This window comes from Corvus moneduloides, chromosome 4, assembly GCF_009650955.1.
Source record: "Corvus moneduloides isolate bCorMon1 chromosome 4, bCorMon1.pri, whole genome shotgun sequence".
NCBI classification, from domain to species: domain Eukaryota; kingdom Metazoa; phylum Chordata; class Aves; order Passeriformes; family Corvidae; genus Corvus; species Corvus moneduloides.
Genome location: NC_045479.1, coordinates 3,981,416 through 4,003,766, shown reverse-complemented (window position 1 = coordinate 4,003,766; position 22,351 = coordinate 3,981,416). Strand labels below are relative to the sequence as shown.

General features: G+C 41.8%; 2 protein-coding genes across 7 annotated transcripts in view; one reads left to right on the top strand and one right to left on the bottom strand.

Annotated features, from left to right (window-relative positions):
• PTPRO (protein tyrosine phosphatase receptor type O) overlaps window positions 1–10,219 on the top strand; it is a 145,197-nt gene extending 134,978 nt beyond the window's left edge. For all 3 annotated transcript variants that reach the window (XM_032107826.1, XM_032107825.1, XM_032107827.1), the window contains 6 exons: window positions 790–924; window positions 2,351–2,473; window positions 3,658–3,812; window positions 5,276–5,411; window positions 7,664–7,784; window positions 8,804–10,219. In XM_032107826.1, the coding sequence (XP_031963717.1) occupies window positions 790–924; window positions 2,351–2,473; window positions 3,658–3,812; window positions 5,276–5,411; window positions 7,664–7,768 (654 nt within the window). In that variant the 3' untranslated portion in view covers window positions 7,769–7,784; window positions 8,804–10,219. The remainder of the gene's footprint in view (window positions 1–789; window positions 925–2,350; window positions 2,474–3,657; window positions 3,813–5,275; window positions 5,412–7,663; window positions 7,785–8,803) is intronic.
• A 4,570-nt stretch (window positions 10,220–14,789) lies between these two features.
• EPS8 (epidermal growth factor receptor pathway substrate 8) overlaps window positions 14,790–22,351 on the bottom strand; it is a 127,631-nt gene continuing 120,069 nt past the window's right edge. For all 4 annotated transcript variants that reach the window (XM_032107829.1, XM_032107828.1, XM_032107832.1 and 1 more), the window contains 3 exons: window positions 20,028–20,208; window positions 19,468–19,597; window positions 14,790–16,204 (listed from right to left, as the gene is read on the bottom strand). In XM_032107829.1, the coding sequence (XP_031963720.1) occupies window positions 16,091–16,204; window positions 19,468–19,597; window positions 20,028–20,208 (425 nt within the window). In that variant the 3' untranslated portion in view covers window positions 14,790–16,090. The remainder of the gene's footprint in view (window positions 16,205–19,467; window positions 19,598–20,027; window positions 20,209–22,351) is intronic.

Genomic DNA, 22,351 nt, shown 5'->3' with positions numbered 1-22,351 from the left:
CACAGAAATTGCCCAATTTGCATGGGATCATGCTGTGTGTTGGATGGATTTTTTGCTCTTGCTAGGAATATAAAACAACTTTCCAAATGCAATTTTGATGATACAATCTCAGCAAATATGGTAATAGCAGATGCCAAAAGGGTCATTCTGTGGTCTTTTATTATAGTCTTAATAGCAGTCTTTTGGTTTTGGAGAGGAGAAAGGAGTCTTTCCAACTAAAATCATGTTCATGGGGATAGGAGAGGGAACACATGGATATGAAGCATCTGGGCAGCTGTTTAGAGCATTGACTCAGCATTTTCTCTATTATTTTAAGCAGAATTCTAATTAATGTTTTATTAATTTAAGTCCTTATGACATAAACACCTGCATATAATCCTGTTCCATTGACACCAGTGACTGAAAATCACCACAGTTACTGCTTGGGATAAGCAGATTGGGCATCTGTAACTAAACAAAATTACCAAAAATTACATAATCTGTAAGGAGCTAGAACTCCCTTTTAGGGTTCTTATTACTCACTTTTTGCCTTTTCTGCTCTCTGGGCAAATGATTTGTATGGTAACAGCTTCATCTTCTGTCCTTTAGATTGCATATACTTTGGGAGCATCAAAAGCTAGCAGAAGTTGTCATCACAAATAAATACAAAAAAGAATAGTAATTTCTTTATATTAGAAGTCACTTTTAGAGCTACAAATTGAACTTGAGCAAGCTAAAAAAAATCTGAAAAATACGTGTTCTGAAGCAGTAACCATGTTGGTAAGCAGGACCTATCTCTTTGTCTCTTAGGGTTATAATTCACCGCAGGAATACATTGCAACCCAAGGACCACTGCCAGAAACTAGGAATGATTTTTGGAAGATGGTTCTCCAGCAAAAATCACAAATTATTGTCATGCTCACTCAGTGCAATGAGAAAAGACGGGTATGTAGCAAAATCTTGTATGTGGTGTGAAAGAAACTACCCTGAAAACAGCTCTTTTGTGCTGAGTGAATGTCTTTGCGTTGTTTCTGATCATGAGGCAGCATCACCACCAGCCCTGGAATGGCATCTGCCTTCACATTTCAGGACCTTCTTCGACATTCCCTGATGTTCCCTGACCTCCTTTGACCTTCCTGGAGCTTCTTTATCCTTCCTTGACCTTCTTGGACCTTCCCTGACTTGCTGCACCTTCTTCGACTTTTCCTGACCTTCTTCAACTTTCTTTGAACTTTTTGACCTTTGATGACCTTCTTTGACCCCTTCTTACCTTTTTTGACCTTCTTTGACCCCTTCTTACCTTTTCTGACTTTCTTTGATTTTCTTTGACCTACTTTGACATTCCCTGAACTTCTTTCACATTCTTTGACTTTCCCTGACCTTCTTCAACCTTCCCTGATTTTCCTTGACCTCCTTTGACCTGCTTTGACCTGCTTTGATGTTCTTTGACTTTCCCTAACTTTCTTTAACCTTCCTCAACCCTCTTTGACAATCCCTGACCTTCTTTGACCTTTTCTGCCTTTTTACCTCCCCTGACTTTATTAGGGAGCCTCTCCTCTTACATGAGGAGAGACTGAGAGAGCTGGGACTCTTCATCCTGGAAAAGAGAAGGCTCCCGGGATCTTGTCACTGTGTACCTGATGGGGAGGGAACAGAGACAAGGGACCCCTTTAGTGGTGACTTGCCCAGTGACAGGTCAAGAAGTGATGTGCACAAATTAAAAAAAAACACATTAAATTCATTCTGAAGTCAGGAAACACTTATTTGCTGTGAGCAGGACTGAGCACTGGCACAGGCTGCCCAGAGCTTGTGGAGTCTCCATCCTTGGAGATATTCCAAAGTCACCTAGACATGGTCTAGAGCTGGCTCTAAGTGACACTGCTTGAGAGGGGAGGGGGTTGGACAGGATAACTTCCAGGGGTCCCTTCCAACCTCAGGAATTCTGTGATTCTGCACTCTTAAGTTTAAATAATTACAAAAGACAAGTTTTATGCTTTGTATTTTCCCTTGATATTGTAACAGAAATATTTGGAATATAATTTGGGGGGGCCTGTGTGGACACTGTCTTTCCCAGTGTTTTGCTCCATTTAGACCTATTATATCAGGAAAAGTAACAAAAGGCACTCTTCTTCTATTCTTCACTGTACTAAAGCTGCCCTTCTGAAAACTAATATACAGCTGATGGCCACAATTAAACAGGAATGGTCAGACTGGAGCTCACTGCAGGATAAATTACCTCTTATTGCAGCAGCATGTGAGCACCAGTGTAGGCATTGCTAAACGTGATGTTCTGTATCCCTTTGCTTGTGTTTCTTTCTATGTGTGTATCTTTATATAAATACAAATATGCCTGGATTTCCCTCCCCTTCAGGTGAAATGTGATCACTACTGGCCTTTTACAGAAGATCCTGTTGCCTATGGGGATATCACAGTGGAGATGCTGAGCGAGGAGGAGCACACGGACTGGGTGTACCGCGGTTTCCGAATTAGCTACGTGAGTGAGAGGCTTCGCGTGGCCCTGCCAGAGGAGTGGGAGTGATTTCAGTCCAGCCTTTTCTTTAACTTCTGCCTGTTTCTGGCATTCAGTGGAAAACACCTAAGAGAGATCTATGTCCTTACTCTCACTCCACACTTGCAAACGGCCAAATCACAAAACTTTCCCCTAAAATTGTTGTCTCTGAATTTCTCACCAAAGTGCAAGGCTGAAACAAAAGTAGTACCAGAGCTCTGGGCACTTCTGTGGTACCAGTAATTACTGACAACAAATGTGTGAATTTCTTCTTTTCTGTATCTCAGGCACACCTTCTTGCTATAAATTAGTCAAGACTTGAAAATACCAATGTAGGAATTGAAAATATTTTTCAAAAGGGCAATTCTGCAATAATCACATCTACCTATGAAGTATTGAAACACACACAAGAGCATGTGATTTCCAACTGAAAGCTCTTCATACTTTCAAGCATTTCTTTCCACCTTTGTTTCCTGCATCAGCTTGTTCCCAGCACCATCTCCTGAAGGAAAGTTGAGGGATAAGGAGGGGATGTGGAGAAACCTGTGCACTGGCAATGAGCCTTTGGCCCAGGACTTATGTGTTGTGTTGAGGATCTTACTTCATCTAAAGCCAGTAGAATTTTTAGCATTGTAAATGTTTTTTGTCATAATGAGTTTTTTCCTAAATGTTTCCCCTCGTAATGATTTTTCTTCCCTTTTGTTTTTTGTTTGTTTTTTTTTTTTTTCTTTAAAACTTAAGAAGAGAATCTCTCAAGAGTCCAGGCTTGACTGTTTGCCAGCAGTGTTGCTCTTTATCTGTGGCAAAATGAGAAGAGTAGAGGGAATGGAATAAAAAAATGAATAAAGCCCAAAGTTGAAAAATGCAACAGTTCTTGATTCAAAAGCAAAATAAAATGGAACTACCACAGGGACAAAAGCAAAAAGCAAATCCCAAACACAGAAACAGGAAGTTCATACCCATTTGATAACGAGGTCCTGATATCCTCCCCACTTTGTAATCAAATAGCCTGTTTGTTCTTCGCCCTTTTTTTGGCTGGCTTCACTTTTTTAGGCTGTATGTGGGGAAAAAATGAAAACCACAAAATGACAAAAAGCCCTCAGTGTGACTGAGTGTAATTACCCTGTTACAGCTCTGTGAAAACGCTGCTGTTCTGCTTCTCCCATCAGGCTGATGAGGTGCAAGATGTGATGCATTTTAACTACACTGCCTGGCCAGACCACGGTGTCCCCACGACCAATGCTGCCGAGAGCATCCTCCAGTTTGTACAGATGGTCAGGCAGAAATCAGCAAAGACTAAAGGCCCCATGGTCATACACTGCAGGTAAATGCTTCCAGGAAAAGGAGAAGTGCGAGTTGCGATGTTGAATAAGTTGGGAAGCCATGAGAAGGAGAGATTTTGAATGGGTTCTGCTCACCTGTTGGCTGAAGATGGTTCTCTCTGGTGTTACGGTGTTTTGCAGCTCTCCCCTGTAACCTCATGGAGAATTTCACAGAGGAATATTGTTCTCTGAGTCTTTGTATCAAAAAAAGTGCTCATAAGACAGGGGAGAGACTTACATATAACATCATGAAATCAAACCCTGTATTTAGTACTTAATTATTCTGGGAAAGAAAAACAGCAAGTACCAGAGAGCTGGGCAACAACTGTAGTTCTTTCTTTTTTTCAGTTAGGATGCTTCTAGCAGCAAAGAGGGATATTTTCAGATAGTATTTTTAGACTATACTGTGCATCTTAGACCACATAGATTAAAAGTAGCATTGCTGCAAAATTAGTGGGGGGGCAAAGAAAGAATGTATCGATCAACTCCTGCAGCAATTGTTCTCAAACCTTGAAGAAGGCACAGAATGAATGCATCAGTTAATCTGTCCAGTTAATACATCAGAAGTTCCATTGTATCGACCTTGTTTAAGAAATTAATGCAAAAAAAGCCAAAATAGAGACCTGTTTTATGACACGTTGAGCTGAGATGAGCTGTTCAACATTATTGCAAAAACTTCCAAGCCTTTTCAGGAAAAGCATGACAAAAGAGGAGAAGGAACTCTTGCTATAATACACACTTCCAGCCTAGGTAGGAGGGTGTTGGGCTGCTGTGTGATACTCTGTAAAACCTCTAATGCCACACTCAGTGAAAACAGACTTAAACATCGCATGTGAAATTACAATGCAAAGAATCGTACACACATGAGGATCTCTAACTGAAAGCAGTGTGTATTTTTTCTAGTTGCTAAGCTTCCCTTTGGGGAAAATGAAGATTTTTCAGCTGAGTGGGAGCTATTTCTGTCTCATGCTCCTAAGGCAGAAGTCCTGGAGCACAGACTCTTCTGGGTGGTTTGTCCTTTGAGGACAACCTGCAGTAGTGCAGCGCCTTTGCAAGCCAAGAGCTTTGCAGTGTGGAGAGCTGTGGAACTGAGCCCTGCAGGTGTGACCCCTCTGTCCCTGGGCATTCATTGCTCCTGAGCAGGTCTCTGTATCTCTGACTCCAGCCCCTGGAGTTAGAGGGGTCTCTTGAGGTTTGTGAGGGGAGCAGTGACAGCAGGAAGAGCAGGCAGCTAAGGGTGGATGAGGGTGTGCGTGCACGTTCTGTGTGTGAGCGCATCCACTGCCCAACCAACGGATGATGGGTTGTGTGCCAGTAAATCCCACAGATTAACCAGCCTGCCTGACCTCAGAGTAGTTCTGATTATTGCAACTGCAGGACTCCTGCTCTTTGCAGTGCCACTGATTTTGTTGTGTGTCCCCTGCAGAAGAGCCTGAAATGAGATGCATGTCTGTGTGTGTTGCAGTGCTGGCGTGGGACGGACGGGAACATTCATAGCCCTGGATCGGCTCTTGCAGCACATCCGTGACCATGAGTTCGTGGATATATTGGGCCTGGTGTCGGACATGAGGTCCTACAGAATGTCCATGGTGCAGACAGAGGTAGGATCTGCTCACTGCAGCACTGTGACAGTATTGTTATGCCCGTTTCATACCCCTCTTTAGCATGTCTGTGTCCAGTGACTGCTGTTCCCCCTGAACACTTGACAAAATCACTGTGAATTGATACAATCAGGTTTTCATCTTCGTTGTGATACTGTCACATTATTAATCCACTGCATAGGTGGGTTTGATAATATATCTGCAATCTCACTATCTTCCAGAGGAAATGAGTTATTCTCACCTTCTGTAAAATTAATATGCAAACAATGCATTAGAAGAGATTAACATATCGAATTTTCAAACCACACTGAAAAGAGTTGGGCTTGCTGAGGGGATTAATGGCTCATGAAATGATACCAGTATCAGGCAGCCTCGTTCAAGTATCATGTTGGTATCATCCAGCCAAGCATAGGAGCTCATGACACAATGGAATTTCAGATGAGCAAAACAGACAAAAGGATTGTGAGTCTGCCAGACATCCTCCTCACCCCTCTCCCTACCCAAATATCTACTGGGTAGTTCTTCTTCTGTTTTTAAGAAAAAATATATAGACAATATATACTGGGGGGAGGGGGAAATCATAAGCTCTTTCTTCAAAGCAGAAGCTTTTATGCATTTAAACCTTCCCTGTTTGCCTAGTCATGAGGGAAAGATTTCATATTTCGTGCCTGTTGTACTCTTCCTTGGTTAGACACAGCATAAACTGGCAATCTCCATGCAGTTGGAAGTGCCACCATCCCTGTTTTCAGGCTAGGTCTGGCAGATCGTTTGTTGCCAAGGGTTGTTGAATCCAAAGCAAAGCAAAAAAATTTGTAGCAGGAAGAGGAGAGGAGGAAGAAAACCTGCAGTCACAACAACTAGCATCTGGAAATGAAAAAAAGTCATTTTCACTCCATTCTGGATCATTGCTACCAACCTGCCTCTTTTCATCACAATTCACTGTATTAATCCAAAGGCAGATCCTTATGTAGACACCAGAGAAAAAAAATCCTGATGGTTGATTGATTTCAGCTGCAACTGTTACCACTCCAGAGGTGATGTGGGTTTTTGTAGGGTGGTGGTTGGTTTTTTAATTTTTATTTCATTTTTTTCATGTAGGACCTCATTGCCTGGCTGGGGCTGATGTCAAGGGCGGCTACTGAGCTCTTGCTGCCATGGGCCTCAGAGGTCACTAAGTGACACTGACACTCAGTCACAGAGGCCACCAAAATGTTTTTCCTTACAAAATCTGGAACCACTGACAGCTCACTTGAGTCCACGTTGCCTTGTATGCTGGAAACTTGGCAATGTCTCAAGGAGCAGTTTCAAAAAAACAAACGGCACAGGCCCAAAAAGGGGGTTAGCGTGGGAAATACCCTGAATTGAAACCAGTCTTTCCAAATCAGTGGGTGTGAGGAAATCCAGACATTTCCGTGGTGTGAATCATGACTCAAACTCATACTGGTATCTCCTGGCATCAGCAGGCCACTGGGGACAGGGGTGAAATGCAGACGTGGGTTTGGGGACAGTCGCTTTGGTTGAAATTCACTTGGCTCCTGTGCCTTGTGCACATAAAAGTTAGTGTCAGGATTCATCAGGGATTGCCTTCTCTCTCTTTGAAATTGAAAAGTCATCAACTAAGGTTATTCTAAATTGGATTACGGTGGTCAATCTGTATGATGATAATGCTCAGAAAAGTCAGTCCATAACCAAAGTGAAAGACAGCCACGGTCTCGTGGCAAAAAAGCCTGTCCAGAAATACAGAGATGCATGTGATTGACCCAGCTCACAGTGTCACTTGCACAGCGGTTGATAACTACTCTGTGAACAAAATCAGGGGTTTTCTTTTAATTGGTAAAGAGGTCAAACACTTAGGAACACGAACCTCATTAAAATATTTCAGGTGCATATGTGGCATGGGTGTAATTTGTTGCACATAAAGCATTCAGATATCTTTCCTGGAGTTCCTTCCTTTTTAGGCAATGTAAAGTAGATCCACTTTACCTCAGATTCAACTCTTCTGTCATCATTCAGGTTATTAATAAGTGATTATGGTGCCAGGTGGATTTCATGCTTCCTGAGCTGCTGTCTGTAACAACTGTGGACTATTCTATTGGGAGATAGTAACTCACTGTGCATTGCGAGGGGCTGAGGTGGGAGACATGGAGCTGTGCAGGCTGTTACTGTGAACCATCAAACTGTTTCACTGCTTGGGTTTTTGTTATGCTTTCTGAGGTGCAAAAAATGCCCACTTATTTGGTCTTTTCTCCTAGGAGCAGTACATTTTTATTCACCAGTGCGTGCAGCTCATGTGGCAAAAGAAGAAGCAGCAGTTCTGCATCAGTGATGTCATATATGAGAACGTCAGCAAGTCCTAGTTCAGAGTCACAGGTGGTAAGTCAGGCAAGCCTGGCCCTGTGCCATGTCCACAGCCTCACACCTCCATTCCAGGAGCTTTGCTGGCAGTCTGGGGCTTTCCTTACTCCTCTTTCATGTTCACATGGAGATTTAAGGGAAAATCCATCTAGCCTCTCATAGTAAATAATCCATTACTCTTTCCATGGCACTGTGAGATATATGGGCTCACTCATGTTTAAAGAAACAGAGACTCCAGAACTCTCATGAGCCATCTCACCATTCCCTGCCAGTTGTCCTAACATCCCTTGCAAAGCTGAAAGGGAGGGACAACTTCAGCATCTTCAGTCATTTTCAAAAAACAATTTTGCCTGGTTAGCAAGGCCAGCAGAGGCTTGGGGATGCTCTGCTGGAGGATGAGTTGGTAACCAAACAGGTCTGTCATAAAACAGTGGGAAATTCTTGCATAAATCTAAAATCATAGAACCAGGGAAGCAGCAGGCTCTCAAACTGGTACCACCAGTAGCATAAGTGAAAGGTCGGCCTTGCCTTCCCACTGAGGCCCCATGCCTGAGAAAAACAAGTGGCTGTGACCATGAGATTTGGTGGTGGGGACAAGCTGTGAGGACCTATGTCACTGCTCTTAAAGCTACTAAGCCTTGGTTCATTAGGTGGCAGCAATAACCCAGCCATAACCTTAATACTCGCTTTTGGGTGGAGCAGGAAGCTGCAGACTTCGACACAAACTGCTTCTCAGGCAGCTGCTGGAGAGCTGGGCTGAGGGCAGCACCTCCAGCCATGTCTGCTGTGTGTCTGTGGTGTTGCACGTGGGCCTTCATTAACCTCTGTGTGCATCATCCCCCTGCCTGTAAAGGAACCCCAGTTTGCCTCCCTGTCCCTAATGTTTGGGTAGTTCACTGTCTAATCTGAGTCCCAGCACCCAGCTGCTGGTACTGATGCAGTCCCAGCCTCTGTGGGGAGGGTCAGTAAAAGAAATGCTTAGAATTGTATTTATTTGCTTTTCTTCTTTCTGAAGCGTTCTGTTTGCTTGGTTGCAGGTGAGACCATGAAGCACACCCATCTTCCCTTGCTTCTGATTTTTTTTCTGTTGATGGTTTGAACGGGCAGGTGTTGTGCCACAAGAGACCACTGCTTTGCAGTAGATGGACAATGAGGGAAAGAAACTTTTACCTTTCTGAAGCACTGGGGAGACAAAGCCTTAACGAGCCTGCGGTGTCTTTTGAACTGTTTAATTTCTGGACATTTTTTTTAAATACTGGACCAAATTCAACTAAACAACATGAAGGAAAAGACACTATGTGTGCATAAGATAGATTGCTCCAGAGTGTTGGGGTTTTGTTTGGTACTTTTGGTTAATTTCTTTCATAATTTGTTTTCTTCTGTGCAGGTTGGGCTTAAGGTTAAAGTAAGTGCAATATTTTTTTAATGGTTGACTGAAGAGCTTTCTTCATGTGTCACTGGTCTGTGCTAACGTCCCTAGGAGAGCAGGCATTGTTAGTATCTAATAATACCTCATTAGTGAATAGCGAGGCATGAACATACATGAAGAAATCTGGAGATTGTGAACAGGGGCTGGGAGGGCGGGGGGGTTGCTGGGTACATGGATTTGACTGTTTCCTTACAGCACTGATGTACGTGGGGCCTGGGGGGAGCACAAGACCCGAGGAACGGACTGACGAGCAGAAATGCAAGCTGTGAAGCCCGAAGCTGGAGTAGGCAGCTGACACTGAGAGAAGGGGTGGGTTTGGTTCTTCACTGGGGCTGCCACTAATTAAGCAGAGGGATTGCTCTTCTTGCCAACCTTTTTCAGTAATGCCACTGATCAGGCTCTTGTTCTAGATGAATCTAATCACAGGGCAACTGAGTTTCAAGCTGGGATGTCTTAGCATACATACTATAGCATTTAACTCTCTGAGCAGTCTATGGTGCCTATACCCCTCACTCATTTATTATTTTTAGTAATTATTAACCCTGTGTAAAAACGTGAAGCTGGTTCAGGTTGGAGGGGTGGAAAGAAAAAAAAACAAAAAAAAACAAAAAGTGCTTTAATAGATGTAACTATTTTTCCTGAACCAGGAATTTACAATGTTATGATGCAAGGTTTTGGCATGTGAAGGGCTGGTTATCAGTTTGTTGCTACGAAGCTGCCAAAGTGTCAGTATGGATTCCTGCAGGGCCTTTGGGGGCAGGGCGGGGGGCTCCTTTCTTTTTTGCTGTCCGTTTCAGTTCTAGTCAAAATAATTAGCTATATATAAATTTTTTTTTTTTTTTTTTTGGTCTTTGTATAATTCCGGTACATCATTGTGTATTGTGACATGGATGCTGTCAGAATGGATGTTTGATGGCATTTTTGTAACCTGTTGCTTTGTGTCACCTCATTGGAAGTTAGCAGCAATGGTACTCAATGTAAGCAAAACAGACTTGAACTGAAAGTAAACACACTGGATTGCTTACCTGTGGAGAAGTCACTGTCAGCAAAACAGCAAAACACACCTGCATACGCTTTTTATTTCACTCACCCCGGGTCTGCTGTCACCTGGCAGGGTGCCAGGGTGTAGGTCAGTAGCTCAGCTGCTTCCAGGAGCCTGATAATCAATCTCCTTCAGCTGATAATTCCTTTTTCTTCTTCCTTCCAAAGTTATTCCATTGGCAAGTAAATAGGTGTATACTTATTGATTAATTACTTCATCATGGTATTGTTTACAGTGGAAAACTTCCTTCAGACTGTCCCATGTCTATTGTGCAAAACTGCATAGACTTAACATAATTCCCCAGTAAAACAGGTCCTTGTGAGGGCAGCTAAAGAAACAGGACCCCACCTCTGATCACTAAATGGGTATGATATGCATTTCCCCTCCCTTCTGTTTCCATGCATCTAATACTACTTCCACTGTTTCCACTACTCCCAGTCCTAGAGCAGGGATGCTGTTTCTCCAGGTACAAGATGGATGCAGAAGGGCAGAGCACCCTGTTTCAGGGAGCCAGCTGGTAACAAAAAAGGCTTCAGTGATGCACATTTCTCCCTCATTTCCCTGGTGTGCTTCAGCTGCAGGGCTTGCCATTCCAGTAGGAACAGCAAAGAGCTGTCTGGCCTAAACTCAACAGAAAATAGAATTATAAATGAGCACTCGACCATTTAGACCTTGCTGCCATGCTTTTTAAAAAAGCTGTGTTTTAGAGATTCATTACATGTTTACTCAGAAAATGGGTTCATTCCCCTCTATAGAGAACTGGTGGGGAAAAAAAAAAACAACCCACAAATGTTCTTTCTCATCTACTGTCTCCTCCCTCCTGCTGGCCATTGCCCATCGAGTCTACATTTATTCTGTATTACAGACCAGAGTAAGCAGGTTACTTCTACATCATTCATGTGTGCTCACAAAATGTCACAGTGTGAGCTGGCTGTAACAGAAGCTTGGCTGAACGTGCCAGGGTACAAGATTGCTGCAGAGATGCCAAAATCACATTGTTGCAAAGGATACTGCCTGAGCAGCATGAACGTACTGGACAGTTTTTGAATGCATGTCAAAAATGATTCCAGTTGCACAGTAGCAGGTGCGTGTTTTTCCTTTAACAGCTTCTTAATCACAAAGTCAATTACAATGAAAACTCCATCAGAATATAATACCTTTTCCTGCCCCACACAGTATGCAAAACTGTGTACGTGGGCACGTCGGGATGGCAGTGGAAACCACCTCACCCAGCATTCAAAACATGAGTAAAGCAGTAAGTGAGTCTGGAAGAGTCATGCAGAGCCTTTTAGCCTGAATTGACATGACGTACTTTTGGCCTCACCTTGTCATGCACCTTCAAAGTAAAGCCAAAACAACGTTTCTGGACTCATGCTTCATGTTAATATTGTTTCCAGCATCTGTCAAAATAAAACTCTCACGTCATCACAGCAGTAAAGCTGTCTGAAGCTTCAGGTTCAGTAATAGATTTTTTGAATTATGGGCTTCATGTCCATAGCTCTGCTGACACTACTGATGCTGTGTATTGATCTGCTGCTCTTCCCAGCATCTACTGACCCAGATGTCTGTGAAAGCAGCCCTGTGCAGTGAGTGACCATTAACTGAAACCAGCACAGGTTTTCTCCTTGTCTCATGCTGTGCATGCTGCCATGGAAGCAGAAAATAAGTAAACTGAAGTACTTAAGTTAGGAGGGTGAGAAATTGTTAGAGGCGTGTGTGAAAGTGTTGAATCTCAAGCATATCCTGTTGCAGTCAGCCCTGAGATCCTTGGGTCTTCAGAACTGTTTCCTTCAAACCTCACCGAAAGATTAAGAACAGGTCAGGAAGCCTTACCTGTGCTTTATTTCAGTTTAATATTTTTTTTTCCCCTATGCCTGAATAAGACAAATTTCCCCTGTCAAATAATCAACATCATCATCTTACGCTCTGACATGGCCCTTCCCTCCCCTCCACCACCTCCTCCCACTTCCAACTTTTTTAATGGCTTGTGTGAAAACTAATTTCATTGAGGCAGGCCAAAAGCTGTTATTTCAGCCACTTCTTGTGAGAGGATTGTCAATGCTCTTGACATGGATGGGAGCAGGTGGGTTGAGCTTTGCTGCTGCTGTGGTGGGCACCAGTGGGGGCTAGGAATCTTGTAGGAAGGCTCCCTATTTTTATTCATCTCCTCTTTTAATCTGCAAATATTACCAAGGAGTAGAAGCACAGTCTCATATCCTGAAACTCATTTTGGTCTGAATACTGAGGAAGTAGTTAGAGGCCAAAGTTGCAACCTAAGCAACTCAGAGAAACTGAAAAAAAAGATAAAGGCAAGCCAAAGGCACTTATTAGCAAAAAGTTGACATAGCTGCAGTAGAAATTAAAGTCTGAAATATTTAAACACAGAACCCAATACAGATTCCCTCTCATTTGCACTTCTTGTATATAATGTTGGTGCTTTTATGCAGAGGTGGGAGACTGAGCACGAAAGTATTCCCTCAAATACTCTTGATGCATCAGAACCAATCCTTAAACAGGGCTGGTTTAGACACCAGTCTCAACTTGACTATTGAAAAAAAACTGTGGGCTCCTATGAAAGGGTAGTTTGGCCAGAAAGTTGAGTTCCCATTCATAATCATGTTTCCTTTATGCTTGAAATGCAGCCCAGGAAAATCAGTGGTGATCCCTGCTTGAACAGGGTCTGGTATTCAAGCTGTAGCTTGCTTCTGTCTATGCCTGAAAAGTCAAAATTCCTTCATTCCCACATAAAAATTCTGTAACTTACAGGTTCCATAATTAGAAATAATTCCCATCTTACAGTTATTCATGGGTTCTTTTGTTTGTTTCCTTAAATTATCAAAATACTGATGCTGCTGCCCAGCAAAGCACTTCAAGAGAAGTTCACTAACACTGAGAGCTCTGCACATTTCAGACTATAATTATCATTTTGGATATATCTACTGCTTTATCAACCATTTATCTCTGCACACATCACTCATGGATACATGCACTTATTTCCCAACCCCACTCAAAACAGAAAAACAACAAACCACCACGTTTTATACAGTTCAATGCTTTGGAGCAATAAAAGTAGGTGTAAAATCTCACAGATCACAGTTTGAGCAAAGCCCTGTTTAACATTTGAATGGCTAGGTGGTAAGTAAACTGCTCCACCCATCGACATTGGTTAGAAGTGTTCCTCCTGAATTAAATGAGAGGTTTCACAGTGGTTTGCTCTCCCCATGGTGTCCCAAGGGAACAAGCAGCCTAAAGTGGGAAGAAGCACCTTGCTGATGTTAGGAGGTTTGTGCTTTGAAAGCATAGAACTGCTGAGTGAACACGGGCTGCTAAAACTCTCTTCCCACCACCCAGTTAAAAAGGCAGATTGATGGCAGCAAAATAGTAAATTACTCCCTCTGTTACCAAATACCTAATAAGGCACTGATTTTGGCATTTAAAAAACGGCTTTGTTTCCTTCTCAAAGACATATCACATCCTTCTAAAATATTAGTATTAAAAAAATAAGCCTCACTGCTCAAATCCTAGAGAAAACATTTTGAATGAAACACTGCATTTTACTACTGTTTTCGTTTAAACCACGGAATATTTTGAAGAAAACATTTTATTTTCATTTGAGGAACTCCAAACGAGATGTCCTTTTGATTTCTTACAACTGCCAACAAAATGAAAATTCAAAAACTGCACAGCATAGGGGTGAAGCTCCCTGCAGTGCTTTAAACCACCAAGGAAATTCCAGAAAAAAGGGAAATACTTGCCTCAACACCATTCAGATTTCACAGACTGTACCACAGAAATCATAATGGTTAGTTCAGCCAAGTTTAAAGGGTAAATACAACTCAAGGAGTGCTTGGTTGTTAAGTCATTAATAGTTAATTTAGAAACTGTGGGGGGGGGAGAAAAAAAAGACACCAACCACCCCCCAAGATGATTCTGCTCATCCCTTCAGTGTATGGAAGGGGTTTCCTCTTCTCCCCCTCCAAGTGGCTCCCAAGATGCCTCTGAGCACACTGATCACGTTCAGACTTGTCTGGCACTTTCTAAGCAACAGCTACATAGAATCCCAGCGTCAAAAAACCCCAGCAGCTGTGAAGCCCCCTCAGAGGTGAAGCACAGGTTCTCCCTCCAACACCTCCCAGTGCCAAACTTCTCTGGGAAGTCCCAGAGCTGTTGCCTCTTTCTGGGCAAAAGCAAACCAAATGCTGAATGCTGGAATAAGCCAGTGGAGAGGATGAATATTGGCTTCCTATTCTGGTAATTATCAGGGGACTAGAGGTGGCAGGTTACCACCACAGTGCTTTTTATGGAACCAGACATCTTTCCCATGAGAAAAGACAGTGACTCTTAAGTTTTGAATAGGAGTTTCAAAGACCTTTTAAAAAGTTTCCTCCTCCTGTGTGCTTACACGGAATGGGATTTCTCACTTCTTGACCCATTTCTGAATAAGGCCATGTTTATGCAGACAGGCATAAAGGATATATATGAAGTGTAAAAACATACATGGACACACAACCAGCCACACAGAAGTAATATTTGTGAGGACATTTACAATAAATGGCACTAACACCTTTATTAAGATTTTAGTTTTTCATTTGTGAAAAATGAATAGATTTTTTTTTCCCTTGTATGCAGAGGAAAAGCAAACTAATGGCAAAAATCAAGATTGCTTTCTTACTTCAATACTGTCTTCGTAGCCACAAAGATACAACAATTTAACAGACAAGAAATACTGTTTATTGCAGACTTTAAGCTGATTCATGTGAAAAAGGCACTATGAAACTTAATCAAACTAGATGATTAAATTTGTCTAAATTAAGTGATATTATATATTATATATAATACATATATTATATATAAAATCACATGACCATGTGAAACAACATTTTGTGACAAAAATCATTGCATCTTCAAAAATAACATTTTCTGGAAGGGGTGTTTCTCTTTTCTTTTTCCCCCTGTTCTGCCTCCACTTTTCCAAAAGATTACATTTATAAAGGAAATTACAAAGGCTTTTTACATAAGGAAAAACTGGTATCTGGGATCAACACACAGAGAAGTCTAGATTATACACTGTTCCTTTTCACGGGTTAAGTTACAGACAAAAAAATGCAATTTTATTAAAAAAAAATGTACTGTGAGTTGTTGCATGGCTACAGCAGATCTCATCACCTCTTTGAGCTGGGCTGTGTTACTATTTTCTAGTTACTCCTCCTTGTGCAATATGATAGTTCATCACAGGTGAAATATGGATAAAATCAATGTACAGAGTATTACTTTGCTATAAACAGCATCATTAGTAATAAAACATCTTGGGAGTGATGCAAGAAAGATTCAGTCTATGCTGGGCTGCTCTTCATTCCCTAAACATTTCCTCTACATTTCCTGGAGTCGACAACTTAAGTAAACATCCTGGAGCCAAATGCCTGACAAGAAAGACTGAGCCAAAAAGACATAAATGCACACTACAGCAAGAGATGGGATTCAGAATATTATTACTGAAGGGTTCAAATGCTTTTTTATTGCTGGCTCAGCTTCCCTCAGATGAATCACCAACAAAGATGTGCCCCAATTTATCTGTCATGCTAATTCCATAAAGCCAAGACTCATCTTTGGGTGTAAATGAATCATGGACCAGTATTTTCACCTGTCAGGAAGCTCCACCGTGTTTCTTACCTGTTCATTTTTCATGATGAGAAGCCAGCAGCAGGTACTTCTGTGGAGACTACTGTAAATTTTCTTTATGTTGGCTAGTTTACGTTTACAATACAATAAGACATTCCCCTTCACTGCTCCCTAAAGCAAAGCTGGATGGTTTAATGCTATGGACAGTGGGATTAAAGAAAAGGGGAAACACACTTAGTGGCTGCTTCCTTCATCAAAGGACTCCACACCTGAATCTGTGGCAGCTGCACTGATTTTTTCTTGCCGTCTTCTCATAATTTCTTGCAGTTCTGAACTACCGCTGTTCGCCTATAAACAAAAAAGAGGAGTTTACTTGTGGCTTTGACAGGTACTGAAACTCCTCTGCCAGGATTTTGTTAAGACAGTTGTTTGAACAAACAAACGCACCTTGAAGCTCCAGTAGGAAAGTATTTACACCATCCTTAAATACAGACCAGAAAAAACCTGCAGACTATTAAAAGCATGAGCTTGCCTTTCAGCACTGCTGAGCATCTTTAATTCTCACATGAGGCCCTGGAAGTGTTGGATATTAAGGGGGTGAAATATGGCTTCAGTAAAAGCAGGGTTAAAGCTCAGCGAGTTTGTTAGGATTCCACACTTAAAAATCAGGGCAATAATACTTAGAAATAAAAAACCTGAAAATAAATCCTTGGTGGTTTGAGATTTATGTAAACACAAAGCATGCACATGGGATTGCATAGGCAAGGCCTAAGTAAGGATTCTGTCTCAGGTTCTCACATCTACACAATTCACCATCAGGCATGTGCTGCTCAGAGACAGGTTTCAAACTCAGAGCACAGTAGTAGGAATTGAACCGTATTACAATATTAGCAACAAGGAAGTATTGTGAGGACAAGGCTTTATTTCACCTTTTGAGAGTGAAAACCAGGTCTGCTGACAACAGCAAACATTGCTTTGACAACATCAATAAAATTATTAGCAAGGCCAGGACACCTATCCACCAGAGCAGAACTTCCCAAAGTGTGCTTGACTTGTAAGTAAAACTAGGGGATTATAAACCAAGAACCATATCTGCTCCTGTACTATTTGACCATGACATGACCTTCAAAACTTCAAAATCAGCTTCCAAAATAGCCTCTGAATAAGGAAGGAGAAACTGGTTTTCAAATGTCTAAAACAAAATTCAGGACTGTTAAGGGGAAAATCCTGCAGTTGATTCTGGACTCTGAAAATGTGTCCTATCAATTTCAGAAAATTTAATATAGATTTATCCCATTATATCCATTACAATGCAGTACCGGATGCCACAAGGAGTGAGAAATTTTCTGAATTGACTATAGTGCTCCTCCTACTTAAAACACCATTGCTCTCTTCTCCCAGAGTGGAGGGGCAAAGCAGGGGGCCTAGAAGTGACTCTCTGAAAGTGAGGGGAACAGCTTTATTTGTCTTAATTCATCTTGTCCTTGCCCTCTTGGTTTCAGATACAGAACAAGTGCAGCACCTATTAGTGGAGTCAGGCATAAAAAACCATCGGCAGACACCCAACAACGTGCTTTATCAGAGGTCATGTAGAAATATTTGTCTGAGAATAACTGAGCAGCCCAAGCTGAAAGAATTTGCCTTCCTGATAACATCAGTGACAACATGACTGATGAGCTTGAAATGCTGCCCCACTAAACCAACTGCAGCACACATGTGGCACAGTGCACCAGGCACATCCTACTCAGAGGGGAGGGAGAGCAGAGTTCTTAGGAACATGATCCTTGGAACAGACCTTGGCCAGAGTGATTTACACAGCTTATTATGATGAGGCAACAGCAATTCCATCAGTCAATCCCACTTCTGTGCCTGGGTCTTTCCTTTCTCCAAGGTGTCAAAGAGAATAAGCTGTTCTTCCAGGCAACTTGATACATGTATTAGACAGAAACCATTTTCACTTTTAAAGCAATGTGTGCCTACTTCCTACTGATGGAGCAGAAAGAGGTTTAGAATGTGAGCCTCAAGTGGTCCCTTCTGGAGAAAGGTCTTCAGGATATTTTGTCTTATCTTCTGCAGAGCCTGAAGTGCTCAACAGCATTATATTATTATAGGGAGAGAAAGGACAATGCAACTTCCTTTGATGATATAAATCAGCAAACAACAGGCTAAAGCCATCAGGAATTGCATAAATTCTGAAGTTCAACCTCAAATAACCAAGGCAGAAATAAATATTTCAATTACCTTTTCCCCAACAAAAAACCCACGACCTTGTTAGACTCTAAGTGCTGTGTTAATTCACTCTGGTTAAGATTAAGCTGGGACTACAGTTTCCTGCAGAGCGAGACCTAACTGGGGCAAGCAGAGTAAGAGCACAGTAGGGAAAAGACCCCTCCCATCCAGTGCATCTCTGCTTTTCTAACCAACTCCCACTGCAAAGCTGCTTCCATCTCAGTACACTGAAATAAGATAGCTGACATGCAAAAAAGCTGAAGAATACAAATGTGTTTTCACTAGGAAATGATGGATTGCTCTGGACTGTAGTGACTTATATTCCTAAGAGTAAAGGGGAAATATTTCTCCCTTCCTCTAACAGGAAAATAGGGCTTGAAGAAGGGAATAAAGCGATTCTGACGGTGTTAGAAAATGATGCTCTTTGATCCACACTGATCAGGTAAAGTGTAAAATACACATCTTCATAAACCTGTCTTCAAAAATATGCCTGGTAGGTAATGCTTAAAATCATTTAAGTGAGAAAGTCTCAGCTTAACAAGAAGATAGAAAAGTATTTTAAACCTCTTCAAGATTTTCTTCTAAATAGGATGTGGAGAATATAACTTCTCAGTTGGGTTAATCTCACCTCTAGATCATTTCTCCACTTGCCGCAGCAAGTTAAAAAAAAAAAAAGTAGGTGCATCTCCAATTCTACTGGTTTAAGCTTGGCAAGAATTGTCCCTAGCACAGCTCTGGATACAAGCTTAAGGTGTTTAAGAAACAACACTTCTGTAATTAAAGCAAACTGCTGCAGAGCAATAAATACAGAGACAAGATACTTCATCCTTGGCTCAGAAACTCTGCTAGCACAGTGCCCAGTGTGTTTTCCCTTCAGAGCAGGTGCCCCAGTGTTTGACCTGAAAGGCCAACAGCAGTGGGCTCACCCTACCAATTTCTCATGCCTAAAAAATCAGATCTCCTCTACAAAGACACAGCAAAACTCACTTATCACCACCAAAATTATTGGGAGTACTTGTTTGTCCAAGTACCGGGCAAAGCATGAAGCAAGAAAAGGGGCATTTTTACTCCCTTATTGTTTTCCCCAAAGCTCTTTTTGGCTGATTTTGTTTTCTTGCAGTCTGATTACAGCACAAAATGTCTTAAACTTGAGTGCTATTTCTAATGCTTTTTGGGCCCCTTTAGAAGTGGGGAGAGATCTCACCTGGTGTTTTGATGAATGCTGTTCCAATGAATTAATACCAAATAACTCAGACACAAATAACGTTTATCAACGTGATGGGAACTGAGGGAAAACCACCTGCCTCACAGAAAGAGTTATCTAATTCCACAGGTTCAAAATTGGTGACCCAGACTGGGTGAGTAAGAAAAGTTGTCCATACCTCCAAGGCAGATTTCTGTACCGTAATTTGGCTGTAGACTCTCGAGCCTTCTGGGCAAACAGTCCTCAGTTCCTCTTTATTGAGGGAGAAAAGCTGAGCCCCCGTCAGCACACCAAGGCTGTTCACAGTCCTGGGGACACACCAAGGGAACAAACAGGAAATCAGCAAAACCACACTGGCCAAGGGAGAGAAATAGGTTGTCTTCATCCCACATTGCCTCAGGTAGGGCTACTAAATTAAGAACAAACTTTATGAAGCAGGACTGCTGAAGTCAACTGAGTATCTAAGCACCACGTTTTGGTAGACCCTAAAATACGTATATGCACGCACACTTCTGTACAGCTATAACCACACTGACATATATTTTTATATATGTATTGGGTACACTTATGCACATATCTATATGTGTATGTAAAAACAAATTGTTTTTTCCAAGAGTGCAGCTGACATCTCTTGATTTACAGGATGCTGCTTGATTTTAAAAAGCGGTCAGACCGCATCCTTCTTCCAGACAGGAAAACAATTTAAAGAAATTTTCCTACATTTTCCCTCAAACTTACACAGGGTTGAATCCTTTGGACTGCAACCAGGCTTTCACATCCTCAGGAGAGGAGTCGTAAGTGATGTTCACTACCGGGATGTTTGGCCGTGGCACGTGGAATTTCCTCTGGGCAGCGCTCCGGCCGATGGTGAGCCGGTGAACAAGTTCATCCTGCACCTCCTCCATCTGGGATTTCCTGCCTAGAGAGAGAGAGAGATCCCACAGGAGTCATTCTCAAGGTTGCTTTATCAAAGCCAAGTCATTCCTTACATGCTACTTTAAATCATAAACTTTTTTCTTTAAAGATTCACTCACTAGAGCTGATTGAATTATTGTTCTCCTTTTCCCCCAGGGAATATTTCAATATTCCCAATCCTCTCTTTGCAAAACAAAACAAAAATAAACTAACAAAAAAGCCCCAAACGAAATTCAACTAAGACCCAGAAAGGAGAGATGAGCTGGATGTCACAGACAGGCATAGATCAGTGTGACAGCACCCAAGCTGTAGAATAAAATGGGAGTGGAGGATTATTCAGTTATCATTGTCTGCCTTTTTTAAAATAGAATTGAGGGTTTAAAAAAGAGAACAAGAAAAATATGAGGAAGGTTTGCTCACACTGTGGGAAGGTAGTACTTTCCACAAACAGATTTTTAATTGAAAGTTCAACTTTTTAGTGCAAATCAATGTAGGCAAAAAAATTTCACAGCTGCTGACACATATCAACTTACATCTCATGAGCTATTGTAGCAATCGCATTTTTGACAGGATTTTGAGAAATTTGAATTCACTCCAAGCCTGGAGTGGCTGCTTAGCTGAAACATTGTCACACTTTGCATTAAAAAAGGAATAAAAAAAAAAAAAGGGTAGCTGCTCTCCTCAGGGACTACTCAAGAATTGGGCAAGACTTGTTTATTTATTTATTCATTTTAAACAAAAACTGTAAGAATTCATTATCCCCCAGAACCCATTTGTCTGAAACATTTAGTTCAGTTGCTGTTCATTAGCAGGCAACAAACTGAAATGCTTTTTGGTCATTTCAACAAGATCAATGGCAGTGAGAATTGTTTAAAATGACTATAAAAATTTCTATGGAGAACTTCACAAAAATAGGCAGAATTCAAAAGGGTGTAAGTAACCTTTTGGGCTCAGAGAAGATACTGATTTTGCACAGTTGAACTCTCTGTGCCGTAACATTGGAAAGAACAACTATAAAAATCCTCTGACAAACAACTCAAATTATCTCAAAAAATTCTCAGGATTTCCTTGCCAAGATATTTTTAGTGATCTTTATCCAACCTTCTCACTTTGATACCCAAAAAGTAACTACACCACCCTCTCAATGCACTCAGATAGCAAAACCTATTCCTTTTCTCCCATTACACTGATAGGAACAGACGAAAACAACTCCACTAAGAAAAAAACCTGTAAGATGGAAACATTTTTGCATTCTCCACTTTCCTTTTATATTCTCTCAAAACCTCTCCAGGGATCAATATCTCTGGCCAGTTAAACAAATAAAAACAAGCTTTACATAGGCCTCTAGGATTATTTCTTTAATCACCACGGCAAAAAGAAGAAAACACTTTGGTTTAACCATTTCCTTTTTTCTTTTACAAGATAGCCTCAGGTTGAAAGTGGAAAAAATACCTCTACTATAATATTTGAGGCATTCAGGCCCTATTGTGCAGGGTTTCCCCCTCTCCCCCCACCCTGAGTGTGAATCAGAAGCCCAGTGACACGAGCTCAGTGCTTTGTGCAAAGCTGACAGGGGTTATACGAGGAAAGCCTTCAGGCAATGTTATCAAAGCTTGCACCCGCTCTTCTCCCAAGCAGGAAGAGAGACGGAACATTGCTATCTTCCTTCTATTTACACAGATTTTGAAAGACTTATGCTTAATCTAGACCAAGACTGTATCAAGAGACAAATATTTAGCTGTTAGATAAGAGATTCTTCCTGCTGTTAGATGTGTTATCAGAAATAAACAGGATGCCCTGGGCATGGAGCAGGTTCTGCAGTGCTCTCTGCAGGGTTCAGGTGGGTACTTGGCCAGCAGGTTTCCCATCACCTTTGCAGAGGCAGCTATTCTGTGAGGGTTTTTGCCTGAAGCCCATTAACTGGGCTTGAGTGGGAGCTCCAGGAGGGAACAGGAGCTCCTGTGAGTGACCCAGGGCCTCAGTGTAGGCTGGGAGATGCCTTGTAACCACTCAGTCTACAGCAACTCTTCACACCTCACACTGGGTACCTAAAGCCAGGATGGTCTTCTCACTTTCCATCTAGAATGGATAGAAAAGGCCATTGTGGATTCAAGGACACAGCCAGGCTACAGCAAAGTCCTTACACA